Source organism: Mastigoproctus giganteus, chromosome 8, assembly GCF_048544385.1.
Source record: "Mastigoproctus giganteus isolate SK-2022 chromosome 8, ASM4854438v1, whole genome shotgun sequence".
Lineage (NCBI taxonomy): Eukaryota > Metazoa > Arthropoda > Arachnida > Uropygi > Thelyphonidae > Mastigoproctus > Mastigoproctus giganteus.
Window position 1 is genome coordinate 182,512,886 of NC_143582.1, and position 27,240 is coordinate 182,540,125.

The 27,240-nt window shown below is 36.9% G+C and overlaps 1 protein-coding gene across 1 annotated transcript in view; it reads left to right on the forward strand.

Moving 5' to 3' along the window:
• The first annotated feature begins 5,446 nt into the window (after nt 1-5,446).
• Nucleotides 5,447-27,240, forward strand: part of LOC150082051 (sodium- and chloride-dependent glycine transporter 1-like) — a 158,944-nt gene continuing 137,150 nt past the window's right edge. Inside the window, exons 1-2 of the mRNA XM_090379081.1 lie at nt 5,447-5,577; nt 23,530-23,845. Coding sequence (XP_090235207.1) covers nt 5,542-5,577; nt 23,530-23,845 — 352 coding nt within the window. The 5' untranslated portion in view covers nt 5,447-5,541. The remainder of the gene's footprint in view (nt 5,578-23,529; nt 23,846-27,240) is intronic.

The window sequence follows — 27,240 nt, forward strand, 5'->3', positions numbered from 1 at the left end:
CCAGAACAGAGTATAAAATTTACACACGCACATAACCGGATTTGGTGATGTGCGTGTGGTGTGGCTTTTACAGTTCTTGTGGTGAGGCTGGCGCAAGCCTCACCACAAGAATTGTAAAAGCGGCTAATGAGGAAAACCCTGGGGTACGCAACAACTACACTTACGGTAAATACTTCCTTTGTAAACTTACTCTCTGATTCCCCTCGTATGACTATCTACCAGTTTCTTGATTAGTAGGAATAATCGACATCATATGAGCCATATTCGGAAATCGGCGTCTCAGTTTGCTAACTACCTTAACTCAGATGGTTCTGCTGTTCGAATTAATATCGCGGGTAAGTTAGATTGTATGGTATTAGAACTCAACCTGTATGGTATTAGAACGAAATGCCAATAAAGATAATGAAAAATCACCATTTCGCACGATATCTAGGCAAAATAAGTTAATTTGGAAATGCGAGTTCATTATGTTCTGCAGAATCGGAATTCTCTTATTGTAATTGATTTTTGTGGTATCCCAATTTCCGATTCAACGATTTTTAACTGGCATTCTAGAGGAAACAGGATCCTGCTTAAACATTTGACGTTTGTATTTCATCAATATGTTGATATTATTTGTACATTAATAATCGCAGTCCGCACTATTTTTATATACTAAGCTTATAAATCAAGTTTCAGTTAGATTTCTCATTCTCCCATAATGGGAGATGCATTTCAGACGAACAATGCCTGTGGAAAAGGTACTGTATTTCGAATGCCATTCGATAATCACAGAGACCAGCACTGCGGCGGCGCTATGCAGTGACGCTACGTCCGTAAGTTACTGTGCTCGTGAGAATAGTTGAATATTTAACCTTTGGGTCGATGCCATCGTTACACCCACTATAAGGCCACCGACTCCACTATCGTAAAGGGAATCATACCGTGGTCTCTATTAATATTATCACTTATAGGGCTCAGTCCTATGGGTGATAATATAATAGAGACTTAGTTATCGTGGTTAGTCCAGTGCTTAGTTACGTCAGTGATACTAGACCCGATGTAGCCTCATGGTCAAGCGTGAAAGTGCAGTAATGCACGCGCTTTTGAGTGGGCCGTGGTTCAAGCTTTCGTGATTGCTAAATGCGGATAATAGAATTTATTTGTCAAAATAATTAATTGCAAACTCCTTTAACCGAATCCTGTAATGGTCGTGCCAGAGTATAAACAAGAACATTTATTATTAGAATTTGTGCAATGATCGTATTGCCACAGCTGACATGGTACAGCGGAACACGCTGAACTGTATGGCTTGGTGGTAGATAGCGGAGATCCAGGCCATCCTTCAAACACCGTGTGGTATTGCCAAAATATCACACACACCACAGTCCAGACATCGGACGATTACGTAATCAATGTTGATTCCTGCTGTAGATATCTACACAACGTTTATCACAACGCCTAAGCCATATAATTCATGACAACTGAATAGTATTATATGAGTACCGTAACTAATGGTGCTCCATCTCTCAGTTACCACATTCTTTAACATTTTCGTGCACGACATCTTTGTAGTAAAATGATTACCTTTAATTCTGATGGCATCACAGTGAGAGAACTCTCTGTCGAGTATCGAGAAACTTTTACAGTATTGTACTGTTTTTGCTCACAGGGGAGCGTATCGATTCATAATCAACAAACTGCCCATTCTTGCATATCGGTGAATGGAAGGGCGCCATTCCTTTCAGATGCCATAGCCGAGTGGTCAGTGTAAAAGGAGAGATAGATAGAAAGAAAAAAAAACAAAAAAAAAAAAAAAAAAAAAACCCACAAATAATTTATTTTAAGTGGTAACAACAAATTTAGCGCATTCGGTTTTATTTTTGGAACGCATTTACCTTAAAAATGCATGATCACGTTCACTCTCCCCAAGGAAACTGTACGTTTACATCTGGGGTAATGGTCGTTTATTATGGTCCATCATTGTACTTTTGACAGTGCATAGCGAGTTTAATTTAATTTAATGAAATCCATCGGAATCGAGACATTCGCTTGAAATCTATTTCAGTGCTGAATTAGTCTCTGTGTTATTTATCTAGATATAGTAATTTTAATCCCCCCCCCTCTTCAATTTTGATACTATAAGCGGCCGCATGTGCATTAAATCCGTTACTTCTTCAAGAGGAACTTTATGTAGGCCATTGAATATGCGAAGTGGACTTCACATTCCTCTGTGTTTCTAATATGGGTGTGGGGGGGGGGGGTGAATCGTAATCTACATGATGTTTCCGTATCCGAATAGGATAGGATGAATTGTGCAATATCCTCTCCTTCAGTTCTTCTATGAAACTTTGCCTCCACGACTTCGACCGGAACTCCACTGCATGTTCTCTTGTCGGCTACGTGGTCACGACACTTCTGCCCTTATGAAAAATCTAGGCTTCATGTTGCCAGAGAAAATAGTACTTCCTATTGGGACGGTAGGAACACTTAAGTTTTTTTTTTTTTTTTTTTTAAAGCTCGTTTGCATATACAATATGCGTTGCGATCTGTCTGTCCGCCCGCAAGTAACAACTCGACTCCCAGTATCAGCCATTTCGGATAATCTATTCTACAAACAGAAATCTGGAAATTATTTCTTTTCCTTTTTCCCCCTCGTACAATTTTATGTGTATATATATAAAATTCGTAGTTTAAATGTAGTTTTTAATGCAGTAAGTATTGTTAGCTTTAGACAGTTCGTGAACGATCGTGTTTATTGTTTTGTAAGACTCGTGACGTGGTAGTACTTGTGAAGAGATATATATATAGAGAAAAGACTTAAAAAAAGGATGTACGGGTGGAGAATAATAAATATTATATACATGTAGTTGCAATTAAACCGAACACCTAAGTTTAGAGAATGTAAAACTGTAGTTTTATTAAGTGTTCTATAAAGTAGTTAATTGGTCACTCGTAGTAACTATTATAGGGGATACGGAGATAACTATATTTACTTTTCACTTCTATTAATCACAGAAAAAAAAAAAAAAATTCATTTAGTTAAAAAAAAAAAAAAAGCGCCAAAAATGCAACGCACTGCATGAATTAATGAATTTGTTTTTTAAAAAGAAACTGCCAGAAATGTTTTTATTTTAGTTAGACCTAAAAACAGTAATAGGGATTTTTAATCCCGCAGACATGGAAAACTGATCATAGAATATATGGAGTTGAGAGATATAATATGTTCGCTTACATTGAAACAACCCTATCCAACTCTGCAACATTAATAAATTAGCAACAATTAATAAATTACATAAATTTTAATAATTAGATCAATTAAATAATAAATTACTGAAGAGTGGCACTTTAGTTGTTCTGTCCTCCTTGAGACTTTCTCCTTCTCCCTCCACAAACAGAGAAATAATGAGCATAAAGAGTAATGATGCTCCTTATATATTACGCCATATACCATATAAGATCTCGTAGATATAAGATTTCCCCATCATTTCCATACCTTTTCTACATGTACTTATTATCTCTCTCTCTAATCCGTATCCTTAATTCAGAAACATTACTACCCCATTTTTCCTTTGGAAATTCAATGCTTTATCATCAATACATGTAAAATTATTCGTATATTTCTGTATATTTTTATGACCCATAGTCATCTAAAATTCCTTCATTATTTTCCTTACAGATCTTAAAAAGAGTAAGAGACAGTGCTCTGGTGTCTTGTTTCTTTGCCACTAGAAAACTCAGAATGACTGCAGCACTTTTGTTTATATTATAAATAATTCATTGTCTTCAATATTTTCCAAGGAGTTAGCATTTTTGTCATTTCTGATGCTCCTTGCTTCGATTTTTTTTTTAATTTAAAAATTTTGTCGAAATTTCATCTTATATTCCAGTGGTCTTGATTTTTCTTGAGATTTAGTCTATATTTCACTTTCATTTATATCGAAGCTGTAAAACTACATGGACGTGAGACGGTTTTGTTTTGACGAGGATTATTCAAAAGTGGCAACCTGCATACTAAATTAGCTTGCACAGCCAGGGCCATGCGAGTTAATTGACTTCCCAGATCAAACAGTTAATACTATTTCCTCTACAACTTGAAATTTACTTAATTTTTGCGCCCCTAACAGAAAATTCCATACTTGGGCACGGCCCTGACAGCAGTAGCCGTTTCGCAAGTGCTTGTGAATGGAAAGGTTGTTTTTCAGAACGGAGAAATACAAGTGTGGTGCTGCAGGTACTGAACTATGTTTGCAGAAAACATGCGAACATAATCGGTTGCTCATTGTACTGTGACAACATGGATAGAAAAGTGTACTTGACGTTTGTCAATTGTTCAGCAGATGTTGCACTCATTATTTCTTTAAGAGATGGCTATATGCGATGTTATAGGCTATAAGCGGCTTTTTACAGGCGCTTTTTTTTTTTTTTTTTTTGTACATATAGTTCATAATTTGCAGTAGAACTACTTTTCGACTTAGCTGACCGACTCTAAACCGTGCAGTGTAGTTCACCCACTGCATTAGCTAAGCCACCAGTGCATTTCGTATGTATTCTCCCCTCCCCCATCGAGAGGTGCATCTATGTGGTCTGTGACTGATGTTCTGACAGGGCGAAAGAACCAAATCTCTCGAGCGATTACCGGGTTTCTCTCACCCTTAAAGCTGGATAATATGATGTCCACAAAACTTTAATTTGCAGTTAGTGAACAAATAAAAACCACCGCGAGTGCAGCTATCTTCTCTTATAAGCAGCAACATTTTGTAGCAATATATTTATATCCAAATATATGAATTAAAGATATTTTAACAATGAGTTTTTTATTGTTTTTTTATTTTAAAAATTTGGCCGAAAATCAGTTTCTTAACGCTACTTACTCTGCCTGTAACTATTTGCTCTTCCCAGTAAACTCTCTTCTTTTTTTATGTTAATCTGTAGTGCCTTCTTTCCTTTATTTGGCTTTGGTATTAAACGTTGCATATCAAATGCCACTCTTGCTGTGTATTTTAATACGCGCTTCCTTTTCGAAGCATAAATTACTAAATTTGCAATAAATATTTCCCTATCAATTAATATAATTTTAATAAAGACAGCCATTATATATACGGTAGGTTATTGTATTAGTACTGCTATCTTAGCAACAAGGATGACACACTGACATCAATGTCTTTGCAGAGTAAAAAAAAAAGTAAAAGAAATTGAGTAATACTTTTCTGTGGACTTCAACCGGTTTCCAACCTGAGCTGGAGTTATTTGATTTGTACCTCTTCCTAACCGGTCAGGCTGCCATCATGAAAAGAGCGGAATTTTACATAGAGGATGGAAAATTCCATTCACTAATCAGCTTCAACCCCTGTAGGAGCAGTGTTCTGTTACAGCCAATCCGAAGGAGCAGCGACTGTGACGTTACCATCCGCTCACCAGCCTTTCTCTCTCTCTCTCTCTCTGTGTTCCTTTATGTCAAGAGCACGAGCCGGTTACCGCCAAAGTGTAGTTCACTGATCTACAGCACGCACTAAAGTGTCGTCTGGTACTCCACCGTTTTCGTTCGTTTCCGTGTTCATAATGGGAGTCAAGGATTCAGCTGTCTATTCGCCTTTTGTAAGTTATGCTTTAATTAGAACATATGAAAATGAATATTTTTAAAATGGCGTTTGAAAGAGTATCATTATAATTGGCTTAGGAAGCTCTTTTTATTTTTATTCACTTCGATTTAATTAAAAGAGGCAAAATTACTTAAACCAAGCGATTTAAAATATTTGATTTACAGAATTTCAATTATAAATCATAGCGTTAATTGGTATAAAATCAGATAGCAAAAGATTATTACACGAGGAAGAGAAATTTACGAAGCTCTGTGCCGAAAATTAATGGTTTAAACATTTCAGAGGGGTAGTCTATAAACGTTTTGGACAAGCAGATCGGTAAAATTCGAACCAAAGTGCTGGGGACCGGTTACCACGAGTGGGCGAAATTTTTTTTTTTAAACTAAGCCTGTGGCATATGTATAATTTTATTATTTTTGCGGACCGGCGTAATGAACCAGTACTATCTGGCAGACCACTGTTTTGGGAGTTCCTGCTTAAAAGGATTGTCCTAATTTAAACACCTTTCTAAATTTAAATTTCACAATGCAAAGTTCACGTGTACCAAATGGGAATAGCGATCATTGAAAACGAAAATGAGTACTTTATATACCATTAGAACTGTTTTGCACTTTCGCTAAGGAGTGTTAGTATTGATTGTAAGCTAAAATACTAATCCTGTTATAAGTTTTTAAAACGAGAGAGAGAAAATATTCCGAAAAATTATGATTTCTCTTTAATAAAATGTGCATCGGTAGTAACATATGTTTCGGCTTTATTTTATTTGTTTTATAATGTCATTAATTTTCTAATTGGCATTTATCTACTCTATTTGAATGAATGTGAAAATTTCTGAGCTTCTAAGTTAAAAAAAAATATATATATATATGAGATATTTCGTCAAGTGGCAACAGTGCATCTTATGCTGTTGCAACTTGACGAAATATCCCAGTTTAGCGAATCCCTTCATCCCCTCGGTTGCGCGCAGACCGAGGAAGAGCGTCTATTTTAAGATAGTTCGTAATCATTCATCTCCCAACTGCAGTGGATTCGGATTTAGACATTTAGAAATCCACCCACCCTCAATTTTGGACCAATCTTATTCATTTCCATTGTTTTTTTTTTTTTTTTTTTTTTTGTAAATGAGCGGTTTCGTTGTTACAGCGCAAATCGTATTAAAAAAAAATCAAATTTCTTTTGAATCTGTTATAATCATTATGTGGAGTGGTAGGGTAGAGATACAGGCAAGTGTTTAGGGAAATATTCTATAATCATTTCTGTGATTAAGGAAAGATTTTTTAATAGGCATATGCATTTTAGATTATAAATACATTTTTTGTTCATACTCCTAGATGGTTACACCAATCAGAGAAATTTGGAAAATAGGCGATGCGAAGAATATCATCGTTTTTATGTTGCGTTATGAATTCGGACATTCTGTGTGTGTGTAAATCTGTATTTTACCGACCACTCGATTACCTTAGTGTATGTTATCGGAACATTAAGAAAGTTGTAGTCCCTTCTTTCCTTTATTTTTTCTTTGGTATTAAACGTATTCTCTGTATCTTGTAGTGAACTCCTTTGACCGTGTGGTCGTTCCGCAGTATAAACAGAAAATTTGTTTATTTATATAATTGTATCCTGTAAAATCTAGCAGTTATTAGTTTAATCATTCGTTGTATTTTGTTAAATTACTTTTAAAGAAATAAAATTCATTAAAAGAAGAAAATTATCAGCTTAATGAGGGATATACAAATCTTAAGATCTTAAGTTCCTGTATATGTACACTAAATGCGATTTATTCATGGTTAATCTGATTATGGGTGAAATGCGTCATTGCATAGGTGCGACCTAAAATCATTTAATTTTTGTTTTATTTTATAGCTACCTCTAAAACGATGGAGAGTACCCAATTAAGTTTTGAAGAAAGAAAGGCAATTATAAAATGATTGAATGAAGTTCAGCGTGTTTGGAAATCACGATATGGAACAAAAGCTCGCACACGTTTAACAATTATTCGTTTGCGGGATAAATTTGAGGAGCATGGAACAATTCAGAATAACAATAATTGAGCATATAGCAGGAAGTGGACATCAAGAAGTAATGAAACCGTTGAAGCTGTAAGAAATGCAATCTGGTGCACTCCAAGAAAATCAACAAGACGGTGTTAACAAGAGCTAGGTTTAAACCATACGAGCGTTTTTAGAATGATGAAGGAATTAGTCATTTATACCTCGATCAGTGCATGAAATCCAGGAAGATGATCCGATCGACGATTGCAATTTTGTGAGCAGTACATAAAAAAAAAAAAAAAATGATAAGGCCACATTTAAAATGAATGGCCATATAAATCGTCACAATTGTGTTTACTGGGCCACTGAAAATCCACACATCTCTCTACAGATAGATGCCAATCTACCAGGCATTACTGCGTGGATGTGGCTCTCTTCACGTGGAGTAATTGGTCCCTATCGATTTCACGGCACTTAATGGGAAAAAATATATATATACACTGTATCTGGATATGTTGAGGGATTGTGCTGTATCAAAAATTAGACATGTTTGCAGATACATTGTTATATTTTCAACAAGATGGTGCACCTCCACATTATCATACAGCTGTGCGCGATTATATTGACAATGAATTTCATGATCAATGGATAGGTCGTCGGGGAAGTGTTTTTGAATATCCTCCAAGTCCCCAGATCGGGTTTACAGTCACAAACCGCAATCATTGGAGGAATTGTGAATGAAAATTCAACACGAAGCAGAAAACATTTCACCTGATTTGTGCATTTCAGTATGTAGATCTGTTGAAGATAGATTCCACTCATGCATTAATGATGATGGAGGGCATTTTGAACAATTGAAAAGTAAAGTTTTATCGTTGTAAAAATAAAAAATAATGTTTTCTTTCCTCATAAAGTATAAAAAAATTACATTTGTATATATTGTTCATTAAATATAAATTTTTAAAGTGTGTATACATAATTTTGAAACACCCTGTGTATAAATATCACATTAGCGTTAAAACGGTACAGAAAATGGACTAAGATCTCATTTGTACACCCTGGCCGTGAAGGGCCTTTGGAACACTGTGATTTGTCTATTCCTCAGCAATGGAATCTGAAGTGATGAGTAGTTGCGGAGCACCGGTTGAGAAACTGGTATATATGGTAATTTTTATTGCAAGGTACTGCAAAAGAGAGGCTACTTGAAATTGCTTTCAAGTATTCTCTCTAATTTCAGTGAAATTAATTTCATTTTCACATGGAAAAATGAAAATATTGTATAAATAGAACTGTGCGGCCGAGGGACCTTGACTAGTATTGTTCAGCACTGATGGGTAATATAATAATAATAAAACTTGATAACTCAGGTTTCCTGCTGCCAGAGGAGAAGGGAACCTAGTGGACCTTAGGCCATTATATGCCAAGTATCACTAGTTTCAATGAATCATTAATTTTTATTTATTTATTATTATTTTTTATCATTAAATAATTATTTTCAGTCAAACTAATGATTTTAATACTTTACCAAATTTTTGCAGTATAAGCAATACCCCGCATTGCACTGATAATTGGTACCGAAACTGTTCCGGGTTATGTGAAACCGTGCTGATTGAGGTATAATTATAATGGGTTTTAATTAAATGCGTACCAGAGAAACAGTCTATAAAAATTATAATAAATCTATAAACAGTTTGCGCTTGATAGCTAATTAAAAGGATTTGAAATAAAAAAAATATTGCAAAAATTTTATGAGAGATGAGAAAAAAGCTTTATTGTTTATTTAGGTATTTCAATGGTGAAGTCGTCTCTTTTTCTCTGCATACAAATATTTGTAGCATCGAATCCCATCTTGTAAAATTTGCCATATCTTGATACTACGTTTCTTTTGGATCTCCATTCATAATCGCCGTGTCAAACCCCTGAAAAACTTTCTCCAGTTCTTCTGTTAAATTCTTTTGGTGCCACTTCAGTGTTATCCACTTCAGAATTGTTTTTTTTCTTCATATGCAGTTTGCTCGTAAGTTTCAAGGAGAGTTGCATCATCTAAGTCATTTGCATATGAGTCAGTGCAGTCACGTACATTGGCAGTGTCCAAACTTTTGAATCCCAAGTCTTTTCCAATCTTCACAATGTCTTAAGCAATTGTCTGAACTTCCGATTCAAAACCAATGAAATCATTTGCCAAATGGGGCAAAACATGCTGCCAAACAGAACGAATGTTGTTGGCAGTGATTTCTAGCCAAGATGCAGATATATTTTCTATCGCATTTAAAGGATAAAAATATAAATTGTGAATTGAAAAGTTTTAAACGCTCTCACGTCATCTCTTCAGGATGGAATTAAAGTAACTTTTTCAGTTAAATCAGGTATGGCTAATTGACGTCCCCCAGGGTTCATCTTAACTCTGAAGCAAGTCTATATTTCATGTGAAATGCTATATTTCATATTATGATTGCCATTGATAGTCTGCATCAGCAGGGGGGGTGAGCGGCCCCCCATAGTTATTATTTCTGTCTTCTCCTAATGGGTTTTTCCCCATTCTGGGATGCAGTGGCGGATTTCCTCACAAGCGCGCGCCTGGGGCCTCTTAAATAGAGGGGTCCTCAAATCTCAGGTCTCAAAAAAATAAAAATAAATAAATAAATAAAAATAAATAAAATTGTTTAATTTTTAATTTTTACACTCATCATTATTACCGTTACTCAATAAAACTATAATTTAATATGAGAAGTTAGTAAAGTCTTATGCGAATATCCCTACATATTATATTAAATATCTATGCGAACTAAGTGAATCTGAAGTAGAATACGTATTATCATTAATGCTTAGTTGTGCCATTTTTTCAATTAAACATTAGTTAAAATATGTATGAAAGAATTGCGCAACCAAAATGATTAAAACCGCAACACCAAATCTAGAGCGCGTGCTATAGTAAAAACGTGCGCGTAGAATGCACACTGTAGTGGTACCGAAAATATTTAGAAGGAGGCCTCAAAATTGAATTGCGCCTGGGGCTTCTTAAGTGTTAAATCCGCCACTGCTGGGATGAGTACTGGAACCAGGTGCGTGGTGTGGTTGTTACGTCCGTTTATTTTATTGGCCGAGGAGCTCTCTGACTGTCCTATAGGTGTTTAGGATCGCGGCTTTCTGGAATTCCTAGTATGTTATCTGCGAGGCCTATTGCTGCTAGGTTCTTATGGATGCTTTTTGTGCCATGCCGGTGGTTGGGATGGCCATGACTTGTTCCATATGCCACGTTTCGTTGATTTCCTATATTAGGTCTGTGTGCTTCCTGATCTTTTCCTCGTAGGTTTTCTAGAGGTTGCTGATATTGGGCACCGCTACATCGATCAGGTAGGTAGCCATTCCTTCTTGTCGATGAGGGATAAGTCTGTTCTATTATGCGGGATCATCTTGTCCGTTATTATGGCGCGGTCCCAATATAGTTTGAGTAGAGGTCTCTAGTACCGCCCGGGGTTCATATTTGTAATACGATACACTTTCTTTGATCAACTGGCTTATTTGCCCCAGCTTCTGATGTATTATCCTGGCGACCTAGTCGTCTCTATGTGTGCTCCTGGGTGATCACCTTGCATTCCGTGGTGATGTGCTGGCTTGTTGCTGGACCAGGTGGCATCGTCGACATGTGTCATCTGTTACTCCGGAATCCTTGGCGATGTATTTCCTCTAGTTACTGGGACTGGCCCACTTTCCCGCGGTGTGTACGAATACCCAGAACCATCTCTCCAGGTGACTGATGCTTGTGGGTAGACAAGTGGCCAGAACACAGACCTACACTACTCACATATCTGGCCCTTCTGTAGTGGTACTGTTCTTTACAGAGACACGAGGCGGAGTTGAACTGACGTTCTAGGAGCTTCCCCTTGGTGTTGATTACTTGGTCTTGGATGGCGAGCATGAATCCTTCGGTTTCGGGGAAGAGCCTCCCGCTCGTGAGCTATGCGTTCGAAGCCATCTTATGTAGTCTCGATGGAGGTCATTGTAGTGTCTGCCATGGAGTGCCTTCTTCGCCCATCTTTCTATCTTTGTTTGCATTTGTCTAGGCTAAAATATCTCAGTAGTCCAGTGGTTAAGGCACTTGCCTCTGAAAGAGGTTGACCTCAGTTCAAATCCAACCAAATTATTTATCGGCCGCCGTAGCCGAGTGGTCAGGCACGCTGGTGCATAAGTATATGTGTCTTGAGTGACCGGGGTTAAACCACATGACTGCTAAATACGGTGCTGTCTCTTGTATTCTGTCTATCTTGTAAACTCCTCTGAAAACTTAATGATGCCAATTTATAACTACTTAAGTAGTTGGCTACGTACAGAAATTATGCCATTGCACTAACTTGTACGCTAGTTAACTCCCTACGTAACCTGAGGCTTTAGCCGTAAACCGTTCTGTAATCTACATTACTCCAATATGGCCTTAGTTGCTAATGCTCCTAAAAACCAAATAACAACAACAACATTACTCCACACCATTAGGCATCTCTCATATTTTGGAGTTATATTTCGCATCATTGCAACACCAGGGTACCTACCCACCCGCTGATGAGGAGCCAATAAGCTCCGAAACGGTGTCGTATGGGTGATAGTACTCGCTGAGAATAAGTAACAATAGGCTTCTCCTATGGTGAAGCGTTACTTATTCGAGGTAGTGCAATATCATGGCAACTCGTTGTGAAGATATTCACAATATGAGATACTTAATGATGCAATTGCATGAACTTGTACGCTAGCGAATGAAAGCTTAAAATAAAAGTCAGCAGACGTTTCCCGTCATTGAATTCGGTTGAGACGCTGAGGAGCAGGTCAGAGAACAGCCGATGAACTCTGGTTCAGCTAAGGCAGTTCTGCTCCGGATTATCTGAGACTCATTCTCGTAATTAGATGAGGCTTGAGGAATGTCCTGATATAAAGATTTCTTGTACTAAAGTGAGAAAAGGGATCCGTGGGTGGAAGATTTCGGAAAGGGAATAAATGCAAGTCTTCAGATCAGACATTTGGCTAATGTATGTTCAAAGTACTGGAGATTTGGAAGTTAAAAGAGATAATAACGAGCATAATATGATTAGTATACGGACGATTTATGTGAATGAAGTAGTCTGGTAATATATAGAATTAAAAGCGATAAGAAATAATTGTACTTGGATAGAATGATTATAGTTTTTTTTTTTTTTTTTTAATAGGAAGTTTTAAGTTATAAACGTATAATTGGAATTGAATTGTGAGAAGAAAAAAAAAAATGTTTGTAACAGTAAATGTGCCTTTAGCGAATTTTAAATAGATAATTGATGGAAGTAGCCCTGAAAGAGGATTATGATTGATTTAAATTTGTTATTGAGTTACATCTTAGTCTAATTAAGATTTTTTTTTTTTTTTTAGTGAGGGAGAGAAGCTTGGATATTTCATTGAAAGTTCAAATGTAGAAGTAAAATTGATAATTTAATTGTAACGACTGTCTTCTGTTTATGTGTATGCATGTAAATAGTTTAACTTGTATCATTAACGTTTTTTGGCTCTTTCTGGTGGCCAACTCTTAATTGCTCACGAAACTCACGCATCTTGCCATGTATACATATTTGTAAGTAAAACCACCAGTTCCTGGGATTTCCAGACCACACTGTAGTCAGATAGTATTGGAGGCTTTAGGCTTTGAGGGGAGCTGTGGTCATAATTGTCTCTGTAGCAGTAGTAAGGTGACGAGTGTGTACAGAGAAAGTAATAAGGAAGTAAATTGAGTATAGTTAGTATAAAAATAAATAATCGAGTAAATATCATAAAGAAAACGTTAGAAAGAAAATAAACCCTCCACAACTGCTTTATAGAAAAATATCTCTTAATTTACAATTTAATTATAGACATAATTCGTCAATTTAAAAGGTTTTATTATTACTTTTTAATGGTCAAAAGGTGAGTAGCATTTTACGTAGATTTCTTCCACTTTTATGATTATCTCAAGAAAGTGGATTTTCGCGTTTGTTTAACTTGAAATAAGTTTATTACTAATCTGAATTAGACTATAAAGGCCTCATGCTACGAGGTAGAATGATTCTGAATTTTAAATGAAACGAATATTTTTTTTCTTTCTTTTCTTTTTTTTTTTTTTTTAGGTTGCACTTGTCTTGATTTGTGTAATACTAGTGACTAAGGCTTAAAAACGTGACATATTCCAAAGCTATGAAAATGATCTTGACAATATTGGCTGACTCAGGCTAACGCAATCATATTTCTTAGAAAACGGAATCCTGCTGTGTGCATCTACTTTCGTTCAGTTCTGTCGTAAGTTTACGCATGTTCGATAGCAGGCACCAAGAAGACGATCAATATCAAATGCGTTGCCTGGGAAACGATACTTCACTGCATAGTATAACGTACCACGGTGAAATGTGCGTTCAAGGAAGTGCTGGATGGCGTCCATTATATGTTGGGATTTAAGTGTACAGATTGCCTAGTGAGGGATATTTTTTTTTTTTAGAAATATGGCAGTTGTTGTTAGCGGAACATTTCCTTTACTCTAAATAAATATTATAAATATCACTTTCACAACGTACTTTAATAGTATATATCAGAGGTATTTCTCAATTATTGCTAAACGTTAGCGACCACGTTCAACATGTACTGAGATGCTGTAAGGAGGGGGATTTCAAAGCGTGATTGTAAATGATCGCAGTCGATTGACTATTGGTTGGGAAGTGGAGTTGCTGTTTTAAGAACGCACTGTCCCGATGCGTAATAATTCCACAATTGCGAGGTGTATCTCAAAATTTGTCAGCTTCATACAAAACAGTCGCATTTGTCGCGCTTCCCGAAAAAAAGGATTCGAGTGACCAGCAAGGTCTCTATTATTATTTGTCATTTCTGATTTGTATATGGTGCATTTGTTTATTTGAGTATATATATTTCTATTCGTGCGATTAATTTGGACTAAATAAATGGCGTAATGGTAACTTAATTGACACAGGATATACTCCCCGAATGGGTGGGGGTGAGGGGGAAGGAGAGTTATAAAAGATACTAACCTAATAAATTTTTCATCTCATCCATGTTGGTTACAAAGTATCAAAAAACGTTTGGGTACATGGGAAAAAACCAAAAAAGTTCCCATGTAAGAAAGCCCATTAGAAAATTTGTCCGGGAGGGGGGTATTCTCATCTGCTCTTGTGTAAAAACTAGAAAGTTGAATAAATCGTTAAATGTGGATTTTATTTATTATTATTATTATTATTATTATTATTATTATTATTTTTTTTTTACAATTCTTGCAGTTACAAGAAGGCAGGGCTGTGCCCAACCATTTTAGTACCCGAGGCAAGAATGAAAAATTGCGCCCTACTGTTAATGATGGCAACGTTGGCAATTATTTAATCTTTCTTTTGGCGTCCTTTTTAGCTTTTAACCTGAGGCAAGAGCCTCGATCGCCTGACCCTCAGCACGGCTCTGCAAGAAGGTATATATCTCAGCCCTTTGTTTGCCCCTACTCTTATCTTCTCAGAATTTTAGTGAATCGATATTGCGATTTATTATACAGGGTGATTCAGAATTATGTGCAAAAGCTGCTGGGACATATTTTAGGGTATAAAACAAGAAAATGCTCACATAAACATGTGCCAGATTCTGAATAGTTACAGAGCTATGGCTGAATATTCAGTAATTAATAAAAATAAATAACAAGGTAGTTGATGTAGATAGTGTATGTTACATTTCAGGTGCGTTATATTTTGATTACTTAAATTAATTCAATTTTTTTCTTTTCCTATGAGTAATAGAAGTCAAAAGTAAATAATTATGAGGTTATCAATTAATTACCAACTGATTAAATAATGATTATATAAAGATAATTGTTTTCACTTCACTGTACATACCTTCTAATGTATTATTCACCCCACGTTTTTTGATACTTTGTAACCAACAGCACATGAAATGAAAGATGTATTTCTGGCTGTGATTTGATAAATTAAAACACCGCAGTACAGTGGCGTATCCAGGTATCATCGTAAAGGGGGGGCGGGGGAAACCAGGTTTTTGAGTTTTTTTTTTTAGAATGCCTCTTGTGTTCATTTTCTCTAATTTCAAATTTTTGGTTAAGGGGGCCATATGCTCTCTCTGCTGACGGAAAGCAAAGTGGAGGAGAAATTGTTGAAGTTAAACATAAAAAAAAAAAAAAAAAGGTCCTGGGGTTGGATGGAATCTATCCAGTTATATTGAAGGAGACAGTGAAGGAAGTTAGCAAACCTTTAGCCATAATTATGAGAGCATCCTTAGATTCAGGGGAGGTGCCCATGGACTGGAGATGTGCAAATGTATCCCCAATTCACAAAGGGGGTTCAAAGGGTGACACAAATAATTATAGACCTGCTAGTTTAACTTCTGTTCCGGGGAAAATAATGGAGTCACTGGTTAAAGAAGTGATGCAGGATCACCTAGACAAGACTGCAGTAATAGTTCAGACACGGCATGGGTTTGTTAAGGGGAAGTCACCTTGTTCATTTGTGGTGGTGCAGAACCTCTGCAGATCAGGTCCAAAAAGTGTTGGCAGTCATGTAAGCCTAATGTGGTCTGGGTCCACTATCACCTGTAGTGCTGAAATGCATAAAATCCTGCACCCACCGGAGATAGTGCAATACTTGTTATTTGTTATTTGTTTTTTTTTAGGAGCATTAGCAACTAAGGCCATATTGCTCTGGGGATATGTGGTGGTCATTCCTTGACCTTTCCGCATCCTCTGTATTTGGTGGCCACCGGCTTGAACCCCGGTTTAATCAAGAAGTGTGTGCTATGCACTGTTGCTCCTGCCCACCTGGCTACAGAGTAGTGCAATACCGGGTGGGTGCGAAATGGTTCTGCTGTGAATAGTATAATAAAATGGTAATAATTCATGATTTATGTATTTATTAAATTGATAATGAGAAAATGTACAAGTTACGGATTTGGAACTTGGCTGGCAAATTCATTCTTCTCTGTGTAGCTAACTTCTAGAGCTTCACAAAAAAAAGTGTTCATTGTTTTTGTTATCTAGGGCAGACATAAGTTGTGTGAGAACTGCACATATATGTTGCAATTCTTTTGTCGGTTACAAAATAATTTTTGTTGGATCACAAAAATAAATTTCGGTGCCACAGTTACAAAAAAAAAAAAAAAAAAAAAACAACAATGAAGCTGCTGCACTAAGGGGGGGGGATCATTTGGGAACTGAAAGTGCAAAGAATTTTAATTTATATTACACCTGCACATGTGTGGGTGGGTGTGCAGGTGGGAAGTGTAATAATCTATGTAGAAATATATGTATACATATAGGAGGTACATTCAAAAAGTTCCTGGAATTTTACTATAAAAGTTTATTGAGTGAACAGCTGGGTTTTTTAACTAATCACATTCAGAACATGCACACTTGCTCCATTGACCTTCCTAAGCTTTGAAATATTCTTTTAAATCATGTTTTTTAGAGCATGTAGGACCACGTTGGCATTTTCTTTGATGTCATCTACTAGAGAAACAATGACTCCACAGCTCCATTTTCAGTCTAAGGAACATCCAGAAGTTGGACAGTGCAAGGTTGGGGGAATAGGGAGGCTGCTGCATGACTATGATTTTTTTTTTTTTTTTAACAGCCAAGAAACTGTTAGGCTATAATGACTAGGCACATTATAGCCTAAGCTGCTCTTGCGCCAATAGCTCTCAAAACAACAACAGCCAAGAATTGCTGAACTGTCATTGCTGTGTGACTAGGCACATTGTCATGGTGCAGGATCCAGCCATTCTTCCATTTTTGAGGTTGTCTTCACCTCACATTCTCATGCAAACATGTCAAAACCTCAATGTAGTGAGCAGCAGTAATATTTTTCCCTCTAGTCACACAAACTTATAGTGTGCTATGCCCTCCCTCATTGTTGGGGGGAAAAATCAGTATGACTGATGTTGAATGAGACTTCTTGTGCCATGGGGGACATTTTTATATGCCATTCGGATGATTCCACCTTGGTCTCGGGGTTGTAGATAAACACCCAGCTCTCATCCACAGTGACCACTTTTCTCAGGAAACTTGGATTCTATGTAGATTTTTCGAACAAATCATCTGTGATGGCTTACCTGCAATCCATTTGATTGTCTGACAGCAAGCGTGGAACAAACTTTGCACACATACATACATGCGATGCATCCCTAAATCTTGCATCGGATTGTGTGCACTGAGCTACAGACAGTCCAATTTCATGAGCAATCTCAAGAACAGTCACATGCATATAATTTCACACGAGTTCCTTCACTTTTGCGACAATTTTATTGTTTCATGACATCAAAGGGCACTGTGAGGTTCATCTTCCAGTGATTTCTGTCCATTTTTAAACCAATTAAACCACTTGTAAACTGCTGTTTTCTTCAAGGTATCATCTCCATAAACTTTCCGTAATGCTTGCAGTGTCTCTAGCACTTTTTCCCAAGTTTAAAGAACATGATGTTAGCACACTGTTCAAACTGCAGCATTTCATAATCAATCAGCTATGATGAGCGAAGTGGTCAAGCCAGTTCCCACTTTGACATGTGTACACCAAAGTTGATGTTAATACCCCATGAAGCCTTATGGCCCTAGCACAAACCATTTAAATACTAGTGTGCAATTTTCTGAACTTTTTGAATGTACTATATATATATAAAAAAGATAAAGATGTAATGAAATTATGAAAGTCTTATAAAACCGGAGAGAGCTATAAGAGTTTATGCCAAATTTATGAAATTCATGGAAGACAGGTTATGGATCTGGGAGCTACGGCAAATGCAGAAAGGACCGGAAACCATAATGAATAATAGACAAAAAAAGGTAAAAATCAGTTTATTTGTGTATATGGAAGGGGAGTTGGGCTATAAGGTGTAGTAATCATGGAAGAATAGGGAGAACCTGTAAGTAAAAAATCAAATTACCTGAAATAAAAATAAAATGCAATTAATAATTAAGAACCAAAAGCTGTGGGTCCTAGGACTTTAACTACTTCTTCAAAGGGTTGGCAGCAAAAATTGTAGGAGCCACAGCAATAGACCTCAGGCTTATGCTGCACCAGCCAAAAAAAAAAAAAAAATCCCAAGTTACCCTGAGAGAGAGAGAGAGAGAGAGAGAGAGAGAGAGAGAGAGAGAGACTCATCAAGCCCATACTCACCAGATGTGAGCCCCTGGGGGTAAATTGCTTGGTCTGACGAGTTGAAGTTCCTAGTGCATTACGTTGATGAAAGGCTCAGAATTTGGCGAAAACAACATGAATCCATGGACCCATCATGTCTGACGACTACTGTGCAAGGTGGTGGGGGCAGTGTTATGGTGTGAGGAATGTTTTCTTGGCACACATTGGGTCCATTGCTACTCATAGATTCACGTCTGAATGCCACATTGTACCTAAACATCATTGCTCACCAAGTGCATCCATTCATGTTGACAGTTTATCCTCAGTCAGATGGTTACTTCCAGCAGGATAATGCACTGGTGCACAAAGCTCGAATCACTATGGAATGGTTCCAGGAACATGACAATGACTTTTCTTTGCTGCAGTGGCCCGCTCTGTCTGCAGATCTCAATCCTATTGAACATCTTTGGGATGAGCTGGAAAGGGCTGTTCGCTGCAGGCCTACACCTCCGTCGAATCTCAAGGAACTGCGTGACATACTCATATCTGCATGGTACTCCATTCCTGCACAGCGTTTTCAGCATCTTATTCAATCCATGCCTATAAGAATTCAGTCTATTTTGAAGGCTAAAGGAGGCTCAACACGCTACTAGGTAGGTGTACCTAATAAAGTGGCAGCATAGTACACACACACACACACACACACACACACACACACACACACACACACACACTGCCCTACTATTAATATCTGGACACTTGCCCTTAGACTTAAAAAAAAAAAAAAAAAAAGGGAGCTTTTATTGTGTCATTTAATTTTTTGTGCTGAAATCTTTTGCTTTTATGACGGCCTCCAACCGTTGTGCAATACTCTCAACCAGCTTTTTATAAATGTCAGGTGATATGTTCCTCCACTTAGCCTTTAATGCAGCCACCAGTTTGGCCTTGTTCTTTGGGCGATCTTGACGTGCATGTACCCGACAATCCAATACATCCCAAAGATGCTCGATAGGGTTCAGATCAGAACTCTGGGCTGGCCAATCTAACTTTTCCACATGTATGTCCTCAAACCACTCTGTTACGATCTGAGCAGTATGGCATGGTACGTTATCTTGCTGATACAGGTATGGACCTTCCCTGAAGTATTGCCATAATGTTGGAAGTGCATAATTGTCCAGGATGTCCTGGTATTGCACAGCATTCATGGTTTTGTCAGTAACGAACGGGACCAAGCCAAACCATGAAAAGCAGCCCAATACCATCACATTGCCTCCACCAAACTTCATTGTTGGGATGATACAATCGGGAAGGAACTGTTCCCTTGGCATTCGCCACACCCGTCAGTCTGGCAGAGTGTAAACCTCAACTGATCTGTCCATAGGACTGTTTTCCACTGTTCTACAGTCCAGGATTTGCACTCCTTACACCATGTTAATCGTCATCTAGTATTTGTTGAGGTGATCAATGGCTTGTGAATAGCTGCACGACCATTGTAACCCATATCATGGAATGTCCTTCGTATTGTACTAGTGCTGACATTAATCCCAATACTCTCACAGGGGGTTTGTGTGACTTGAGATAATGGCAAATTATGATGTGCATGCACAGTTCTTCGCAGAATTCTCTTGTCCCATTATGTTAGTTTTCGGGGTTTACCAGGCTGTTTTTTAGCACGTTCAGTCCCATTCCTCTTCCATTTGCATATGTGTCACTAACCGTTGACCCAGGGATCCCCAGAGTGACTGCAATGTCTCGTACAGAATGCTTGCTTATGTGGCATCCTACTATCATTCCATGTTGTGGAAGTCTGTTAATTCTGTTGAACGTGTTATCTTGCATGCCGACATTTGCAATTGTCTGTTTGAAGTCTAGTGTGCATATTTATAGCAGGTTCTGTGATGTGTTGCATGCATAGGACCTGTTTCCCCATTCATGATGGGGTCGTAGCTACCCTTTTTCGGGCCTGGAGCAAAGAACATGTTCAGGCCCCTAGTTAATTAATGAAAATTTCAAAAAACAGGAGACAGCCAAAGACGCCAGGCCCGGAGGCAATTGCCTTGTCTGCCTATAGTAGCTACACCCACTGTCTTAATATTAATGGTAGGGCAGTGTGTATGTGTGTGTGTGTGTGTGTGTGTGTATATATATATATATATATATATATATATATAACACGAGTAAGGAATAATAATCCACGTATCTTACAGTTAGTGTGGAATGATTGGAACATATGGATGATAGTTTTTGATTAAGCTGCTTTGTGCTGTTCTTTGCCATAGCCCTTATTCTGATAAAGTTTTAAGTAAATTCCATATCAATATACTGCTATGGGCAGTTTGTAGTGCTGTTAGTACCATGAACTGATCATAGTGATTGTCACAGGCTGCTCTTTGTGCTGGTTCCTGATACCTACAAAGCTCCAGCTCCTTGTGCTGTCACTTCTGGTATGGGCAGCTGCTTATAGTACAGGATTTTTTCATTGCACCACCTGATGCCTACAGACTGAGATGTGGCTTCTTGATGATTTCTAGCTTCTTTATTCAGTATCTATTGGAAAGCAGTTCCTTTCGTAGATAAACTCCTGGCCATGTTGCCGTGATGAGTATTATTGTTTCCAGTACTTAGCAGCAATAAAGATAATTTATAAAAAGGTGTAGATTGAGGCACATTTCAGCATTAGAAGATTCTGTTTTTTAGTGTGGTTTGCCATTGGTCTGCTGTTTGGTATGGTTTGCTGTAGCCATCTTAATTTATGATGCTGTGACTTTGAAATTGGCTGACAATTATAACCTGGACTTGGACACTTTAATCTGGACTTTGGAATGCTTCTTATATATATGTCTATTTTTGTGTTGCCTTAATGTATCTATTTTTGTCTCATCTTAGAGAATTACTTGAATTATCTCTATATTAGACAGCAGTGTTGCCAAACTTTGGCAGGGACCACCTAACACAATAAATAAATAAATATGTTCACTGCAGCCTAGTGGTTTCTTTATCTCAGGGGCATCCATCCTTTTTAGGCTAGGTTCCAAAACAGATAAACTGCTGAAGGTTGCAGGTTGTGAGGTTGTCTTGGCATGCAGGTTGTGTGCCAAAAGACTATTTTATCTTACCATTGTTTATGCATTTTCTGAAATATAATTTAATTTCTATTCCATAAAATTTTACATTTGTATTTATAGTTTTTTCTTTTACATATAATAATTAAATACAAAAATTCATCATTTATTATGTAATACTCCGTAGCCAAGTGGTCAAGAGCGGGAGTGCAGTAGCAACACACTCTTTGAGTAGACCGGGGTTCAAGCCCCTGACTGCTGAATGCGGTCGATCTGCCAACCCGCACTGGACCAGCGTGGCAGATTATGGTCAATTTCCCTCAGCATGAATTGTTGAGGAGGCTTCCATCCTGCAGTTGGTTGATAATGGCTGCACTTTACTTTTACTAATAATATTCTTATTTTATGGTTATAGTGATATTGCTAAATTCTAAGGAAGGTACATAAAATTGAGAAAGAAATTGAGAAAAATTGAGTAGTAACCAAAACAGATATTTTTAAAAGTCAAAGTGAAACTATATTTTGTGATATGCTAGCTTTAAACATGGGGGATGCATAACAATTGAAGGCTGTCTACATGGCTGAAAGCTGTGCAATGTGAAGGACTGGGTTGTGCATGGCTAGTGGATTGAGCACCCCTTCCTTATTTGAAAATTCTTATTGCATGAAGAGTCACTGCCGATAATCAGATAAAGAGTATTGCTTTCTCTTTGCCTCTGTGACATGCTGTTGTAGAAAACAGTAATTCAATAAATCCAAAAAAAAAACCGACCCTCCCTTCTGCACTTCAGTTGCACTTCATTCTCATCTCTCATTTCATTACTCTTTTATATGCACAAGACTTGAGGCATAATTTTATGTTACTTCATACCTTTTTAGTTTAAAATTGTATTTTGTAAACCCATCCACCACTACAAATGTTGTGTGAATGATCAGTCTGCAAGTTCCAGTCAGTACCTGGAAATTTAAAATTCCCAATTATAAGACATTTTGATTTACTGGGTCATTTGTATGTATAGTTCATTATACTCACACAGTCATTTGGCCTATAGGAGATGCCTACTCTCACTTTTGTTTTCCCAGTAGCTATTTTCACCCCAAACTGACTCAGCACTGAGTAAATTTGGGGTGAAAATTGCCACTGGAAACAAAAGTGAGGGTAGGTATCTACTGTACCAAACTGGCTACCCATGTCAGCTGAATGCACTGCTCTAGATTCTGTATGCATCTTAATTCAGAGCTCCTAATTCATAACTCCTTAATTCAGAGCTCTTAATTCATAACTCCTCCGCCCCTAATCCTTTTGGTATATATTGTGCTTACTGTGTTCAAATTTTGCATTCCCCCTATCTCTAAGTAGCACCATATTTCTGATTCTGTTTGCTAGTGTATACTACTAAGCTATCAGTCTTCCGTTCTTATTAATGGATTTGCTAAGTGGCATCATTCTAGTTATCTATAGCCAAGGTACAGTATCCTTGGCACAGTTGCACTTCATTCTCATCTCTTATTTCATTACTCTTTTATATGCACAAGACTTGAGGCATAATTTTATGTTACTTCATACCTTTTTAGTTTAAAATTGTATTTTGTAAACCCATCCACCACCACAAATAAATTATTCTAACAATGATCTTGACTGGCATTTCTTATTTTAATTGTGATATACCTCTGGAAACAATGATATATAATAAATTTTATATTAAAATGATATTTAAAGTAGTAAAATTAATAGTACTAATTGTATCTGTAAAATTTATGCATTTACCTGTTACAGAGTCATCGTCGTGAAAAGGATAATGATCAACTTGATGATACTAGCCTTTTGTCAAAATCAGAAAAATTTGCAAACCAAAAGGTCTGTAGTACTCCTAGTTCAAAGGCAACTACACCTGGATCTATAAGCTTGTCTGTGCCACTGCCACTTCCTGAAGATTCAGCTTCTACTATTAGTGATACAAGCAGTAGAAATGGAGAAACTGAGAGGGGTACTTGGGGAAGACAGCTTGACTTTTTCCTTTCATGTGTTGGCTATGCTGTTGGTTTAGGGAACATATGGCGTTTTCCCTATCTCTGTTATCGAAGTGGAGGAGGTGAGTGCCATCTCTGTTATAAAAAAATGTTGGTTCTATTTGTATATATAGGGGTTTATATTTTTACTATTCTGTTTTCCTTTGTGTGTGTGTGTGTGTGTGTGCGCGTGTGTGTTTTGGGTAAGTTTATTTTCTGCTCAGAGGTGGTTGCTTCAGGTTTTTCCACAGGTGGTTGCTTTCAGGTTCTTTTCTTTAAATGAAAACCCCATACACAAAAGGTATTTATACTTATAGTACTTAGTACTATTCTTGAGTTTGAAGGCTGAGAAGACAGAAGATACTCGTTGAAATTATAGTTAAATTATTTCTGTAGATTGTAATTTTTGGGAGATATATGTGAAGGAAGGTTCTTCCAGAAAACAGAAGTAGAAGGAATGAATGAGGAAGAGGAAAAGTTGGTCTGTGAATTTGGAGTTAAGACAATGAATGGACACTGACTGGTTATGGCATGTTTAAACTGTTGTGGAAGGAAGTGGGGAAATTACAATGCCAGTTCAGAAGATTAGTGTCTGTGAAAGTATCTCTAGAAAATGTATGGCACAGGAACTGAACATCTGTGTGACAAAGTGGAGAGACTAGCAAGAGATGGGCCATTATTTAATCTGACTGTCCTCTGTTCAAAAGAGCATAGAAGGTCAAGAGAGGATATTATTACCAATATTCCATGGTAGTCATATTGGGGTAATTCCCACCTAGTTCCTTTCTCACGCTTCTAGACTATTGAATAGTTGTTTAGAAGAAAATTAAGAGACTGAAAGAGAAAACCCAGATTTTTGGACACAGAAGAAACAGTATTTGTGATGTGCTTATGCCAAGAGAGAGTATTGAAGTCAGGATAATCCCTAATAGAAATATTTGATCTTATTTAGAAATCTGAGTGTCATAGGAGCAGTAGACACTTTCTTGCAAGAAATGATAGGACTGAGTTCTAGAGGGATTGAAATTGTCCAAAGATGAGTAATACAGTATATCACCAGTTGATTAATACTGATAGAATCCATATTGGCAGTCATTGATCAGGAAAGTTTTGAGATAGTTTGAGAGTTGAATGTTGACAAATTTCTCCAATACTTTTAAAAGAGTATTATTATTAGCTATATGGTGCAAGGAAGCCTGAGGCTTATGCTGCACCAGCCAAAAAAAATGCCCAAGTTACCGAGAGAGAGAGAGAGAGAGAGAGAGAGAGAGAGAGAGAGAGAGAGAGAGAGAGAGAGAGAGAGAGAGAGAGTCAAAAGTAGAAAGGAATCACCAAGAAAGAGAAGAATGATGATAGCCCCTGGGGTTAATAAGTAAGTGCAATGGGGCAATAATTGAAATGGGAGGGTATGTTATCCTTTTTAAGAATTTGCTTCCTACTCTTGACTTTCAAGAAACTGGACATCAGGTATTGTAAGCAGGATGAACACAGGAGCTTTTTTGGGCCAAACAAGTGAAAAAAAAGAAGCAGAAGCGCTTCCTAAAAAAAGGAGAAAAACAGGAGATTCAGAAAAAGCTGGAGGTTTTTTCAAGTCCACATTGCACTAGAAATTAAATTTTATTGGAAAAAATCAACCTTTTATGTTAATATAAAGCATAGGGCTGTTTTCCAGTACAATATGCTTATAATTTTTCTGTTTGGATATTCTATTATACATCATCTTTATGCTGATTTTAACAATAGTCTTGATGTCTAGACTTGGTCGTCAGGAGCATTTCCAAAGCTTCACTAGAAACAGAAGATCTGAACTCAGTTTTTGTTTTTTAACCTGGATGAATATTCTTTCACACTTAATGTTGTTGTGAGGAATTGTTAGAATGCCAAACATGACTTCGGATAATTTGTTATATTTCAACTTCCTTGTGCAGTTATCATTTTCTAACTAAGAATCATTGTGCATCAGTTCTTTTTTCTTTCTTAATAACATTTGGTTGGTTTTCATACTGAAAATGACAGAACTAATTCTACAAGACGTCTGTTGATCCATCTATTTCTTTATCTTTAATGACACCAACAAGTACTGGAAACTTGCACACAAAAAATTTGAACTTTGAAATTGATGCATTGCGAGCTGATGAAATTGGTGCTACCTCAGTGTTTATAAGAATACTCATTTTCAATGGGAATTTGTGGTTCCCAACCAAAGACAATTGTATATCAACTCTTTTTTTCTTTCATAATAGTGTCTTCTAGGTTCTCACACTGAAACAGGGACTTGTCCATAAAAAAGTTCAACTTTGAAAATGATGCATTACCAACTGATGAAATTTGTATACCTTAGTATTTATAAGAACATCTGTTTTCAGTGTGCAGCTTGTGCACCATGGAGTCATATGCAGTTATGAAGTACTTCTTAGTTGAAAAAAAGATTACTGTTACCATTTGGGTAGCAGCAATCTTAGAATAACATAACATTTTGTATAGCATCAAACTCAGGTTAGTTGTTAAGGAAAAAAGATGTAGGGATAACTGTACAGTCCAACACATTCTTTGAATAGTGGAGGTAGGTTGCTAGAACAGCTCATTGCTGATTATTTATCCAATTGTATAAAGCAGTGGTTAAGCCACATCGGAAATACTGCATACAAGTTTGGAAGTTCATTTTTAGTGAAAGGAAAAAAAAAAAAAAAAAAAAATTATTTGAATGGGTGCAGAGAAGTGCAACAAGGTTAGTTGGGGAGACAAAAAGGTATTCTTAATAAGAGAGACTGGTTCTCTAAATTGTTACGTTTGGAACTGTTTGAAATGTGTAAGACTTTAAAACGATCTGAGTAAACTAAATGCTGATGAGATCTTGACTCTTCTATGATAGTGTGTAAAAGAGAGAACACATTTAAATTGGAAAAAGGAAGGTTACAGAATAGACAGGTAGCAATTCACATTGAGAGAGAGAGAGAGAGAGAGAGAGAGAGAAGAGAGAGAGAGAGAGAGAGAGAGAGAGAGAGAGAGAGAGAGAGAGAGAGAGAGAGACAGAGAGTAACTGATTGTTCGAAATTAGCTTCGACCAAGTTTTGTGGAAGTGAATAGTTTGAATAAATTAAAGAGTGTTTGGACAAATTACTAAAAGCATAGAAAAATGAAGTTGGTAAAGTGTTTTTTTTTTTTTTTTTTAAATATACATTGCTTCTTTTCATCATTTGAAGTATAAATTATAATGTATCATTATAATTTATATTTCAGTCTTTGGATATTATTTGATAGCTTAAAATTTTAATAAATTCACTGAATTTTGTTTAGGATAAATATTAAGAAATTGGGGATTTTTATTAAATTAGTTATAAATAATGATGGGGTGGCATGGCACCTTTAAGTACTGTAAGAGATTAATTTCAAGTGCTGTAAGAAAAAACGAAGGAAAAAAAGTAGATTTAATGGAAAGTAAAAAAATAAATGAATAATAAAGAAAGGTAAATAATGA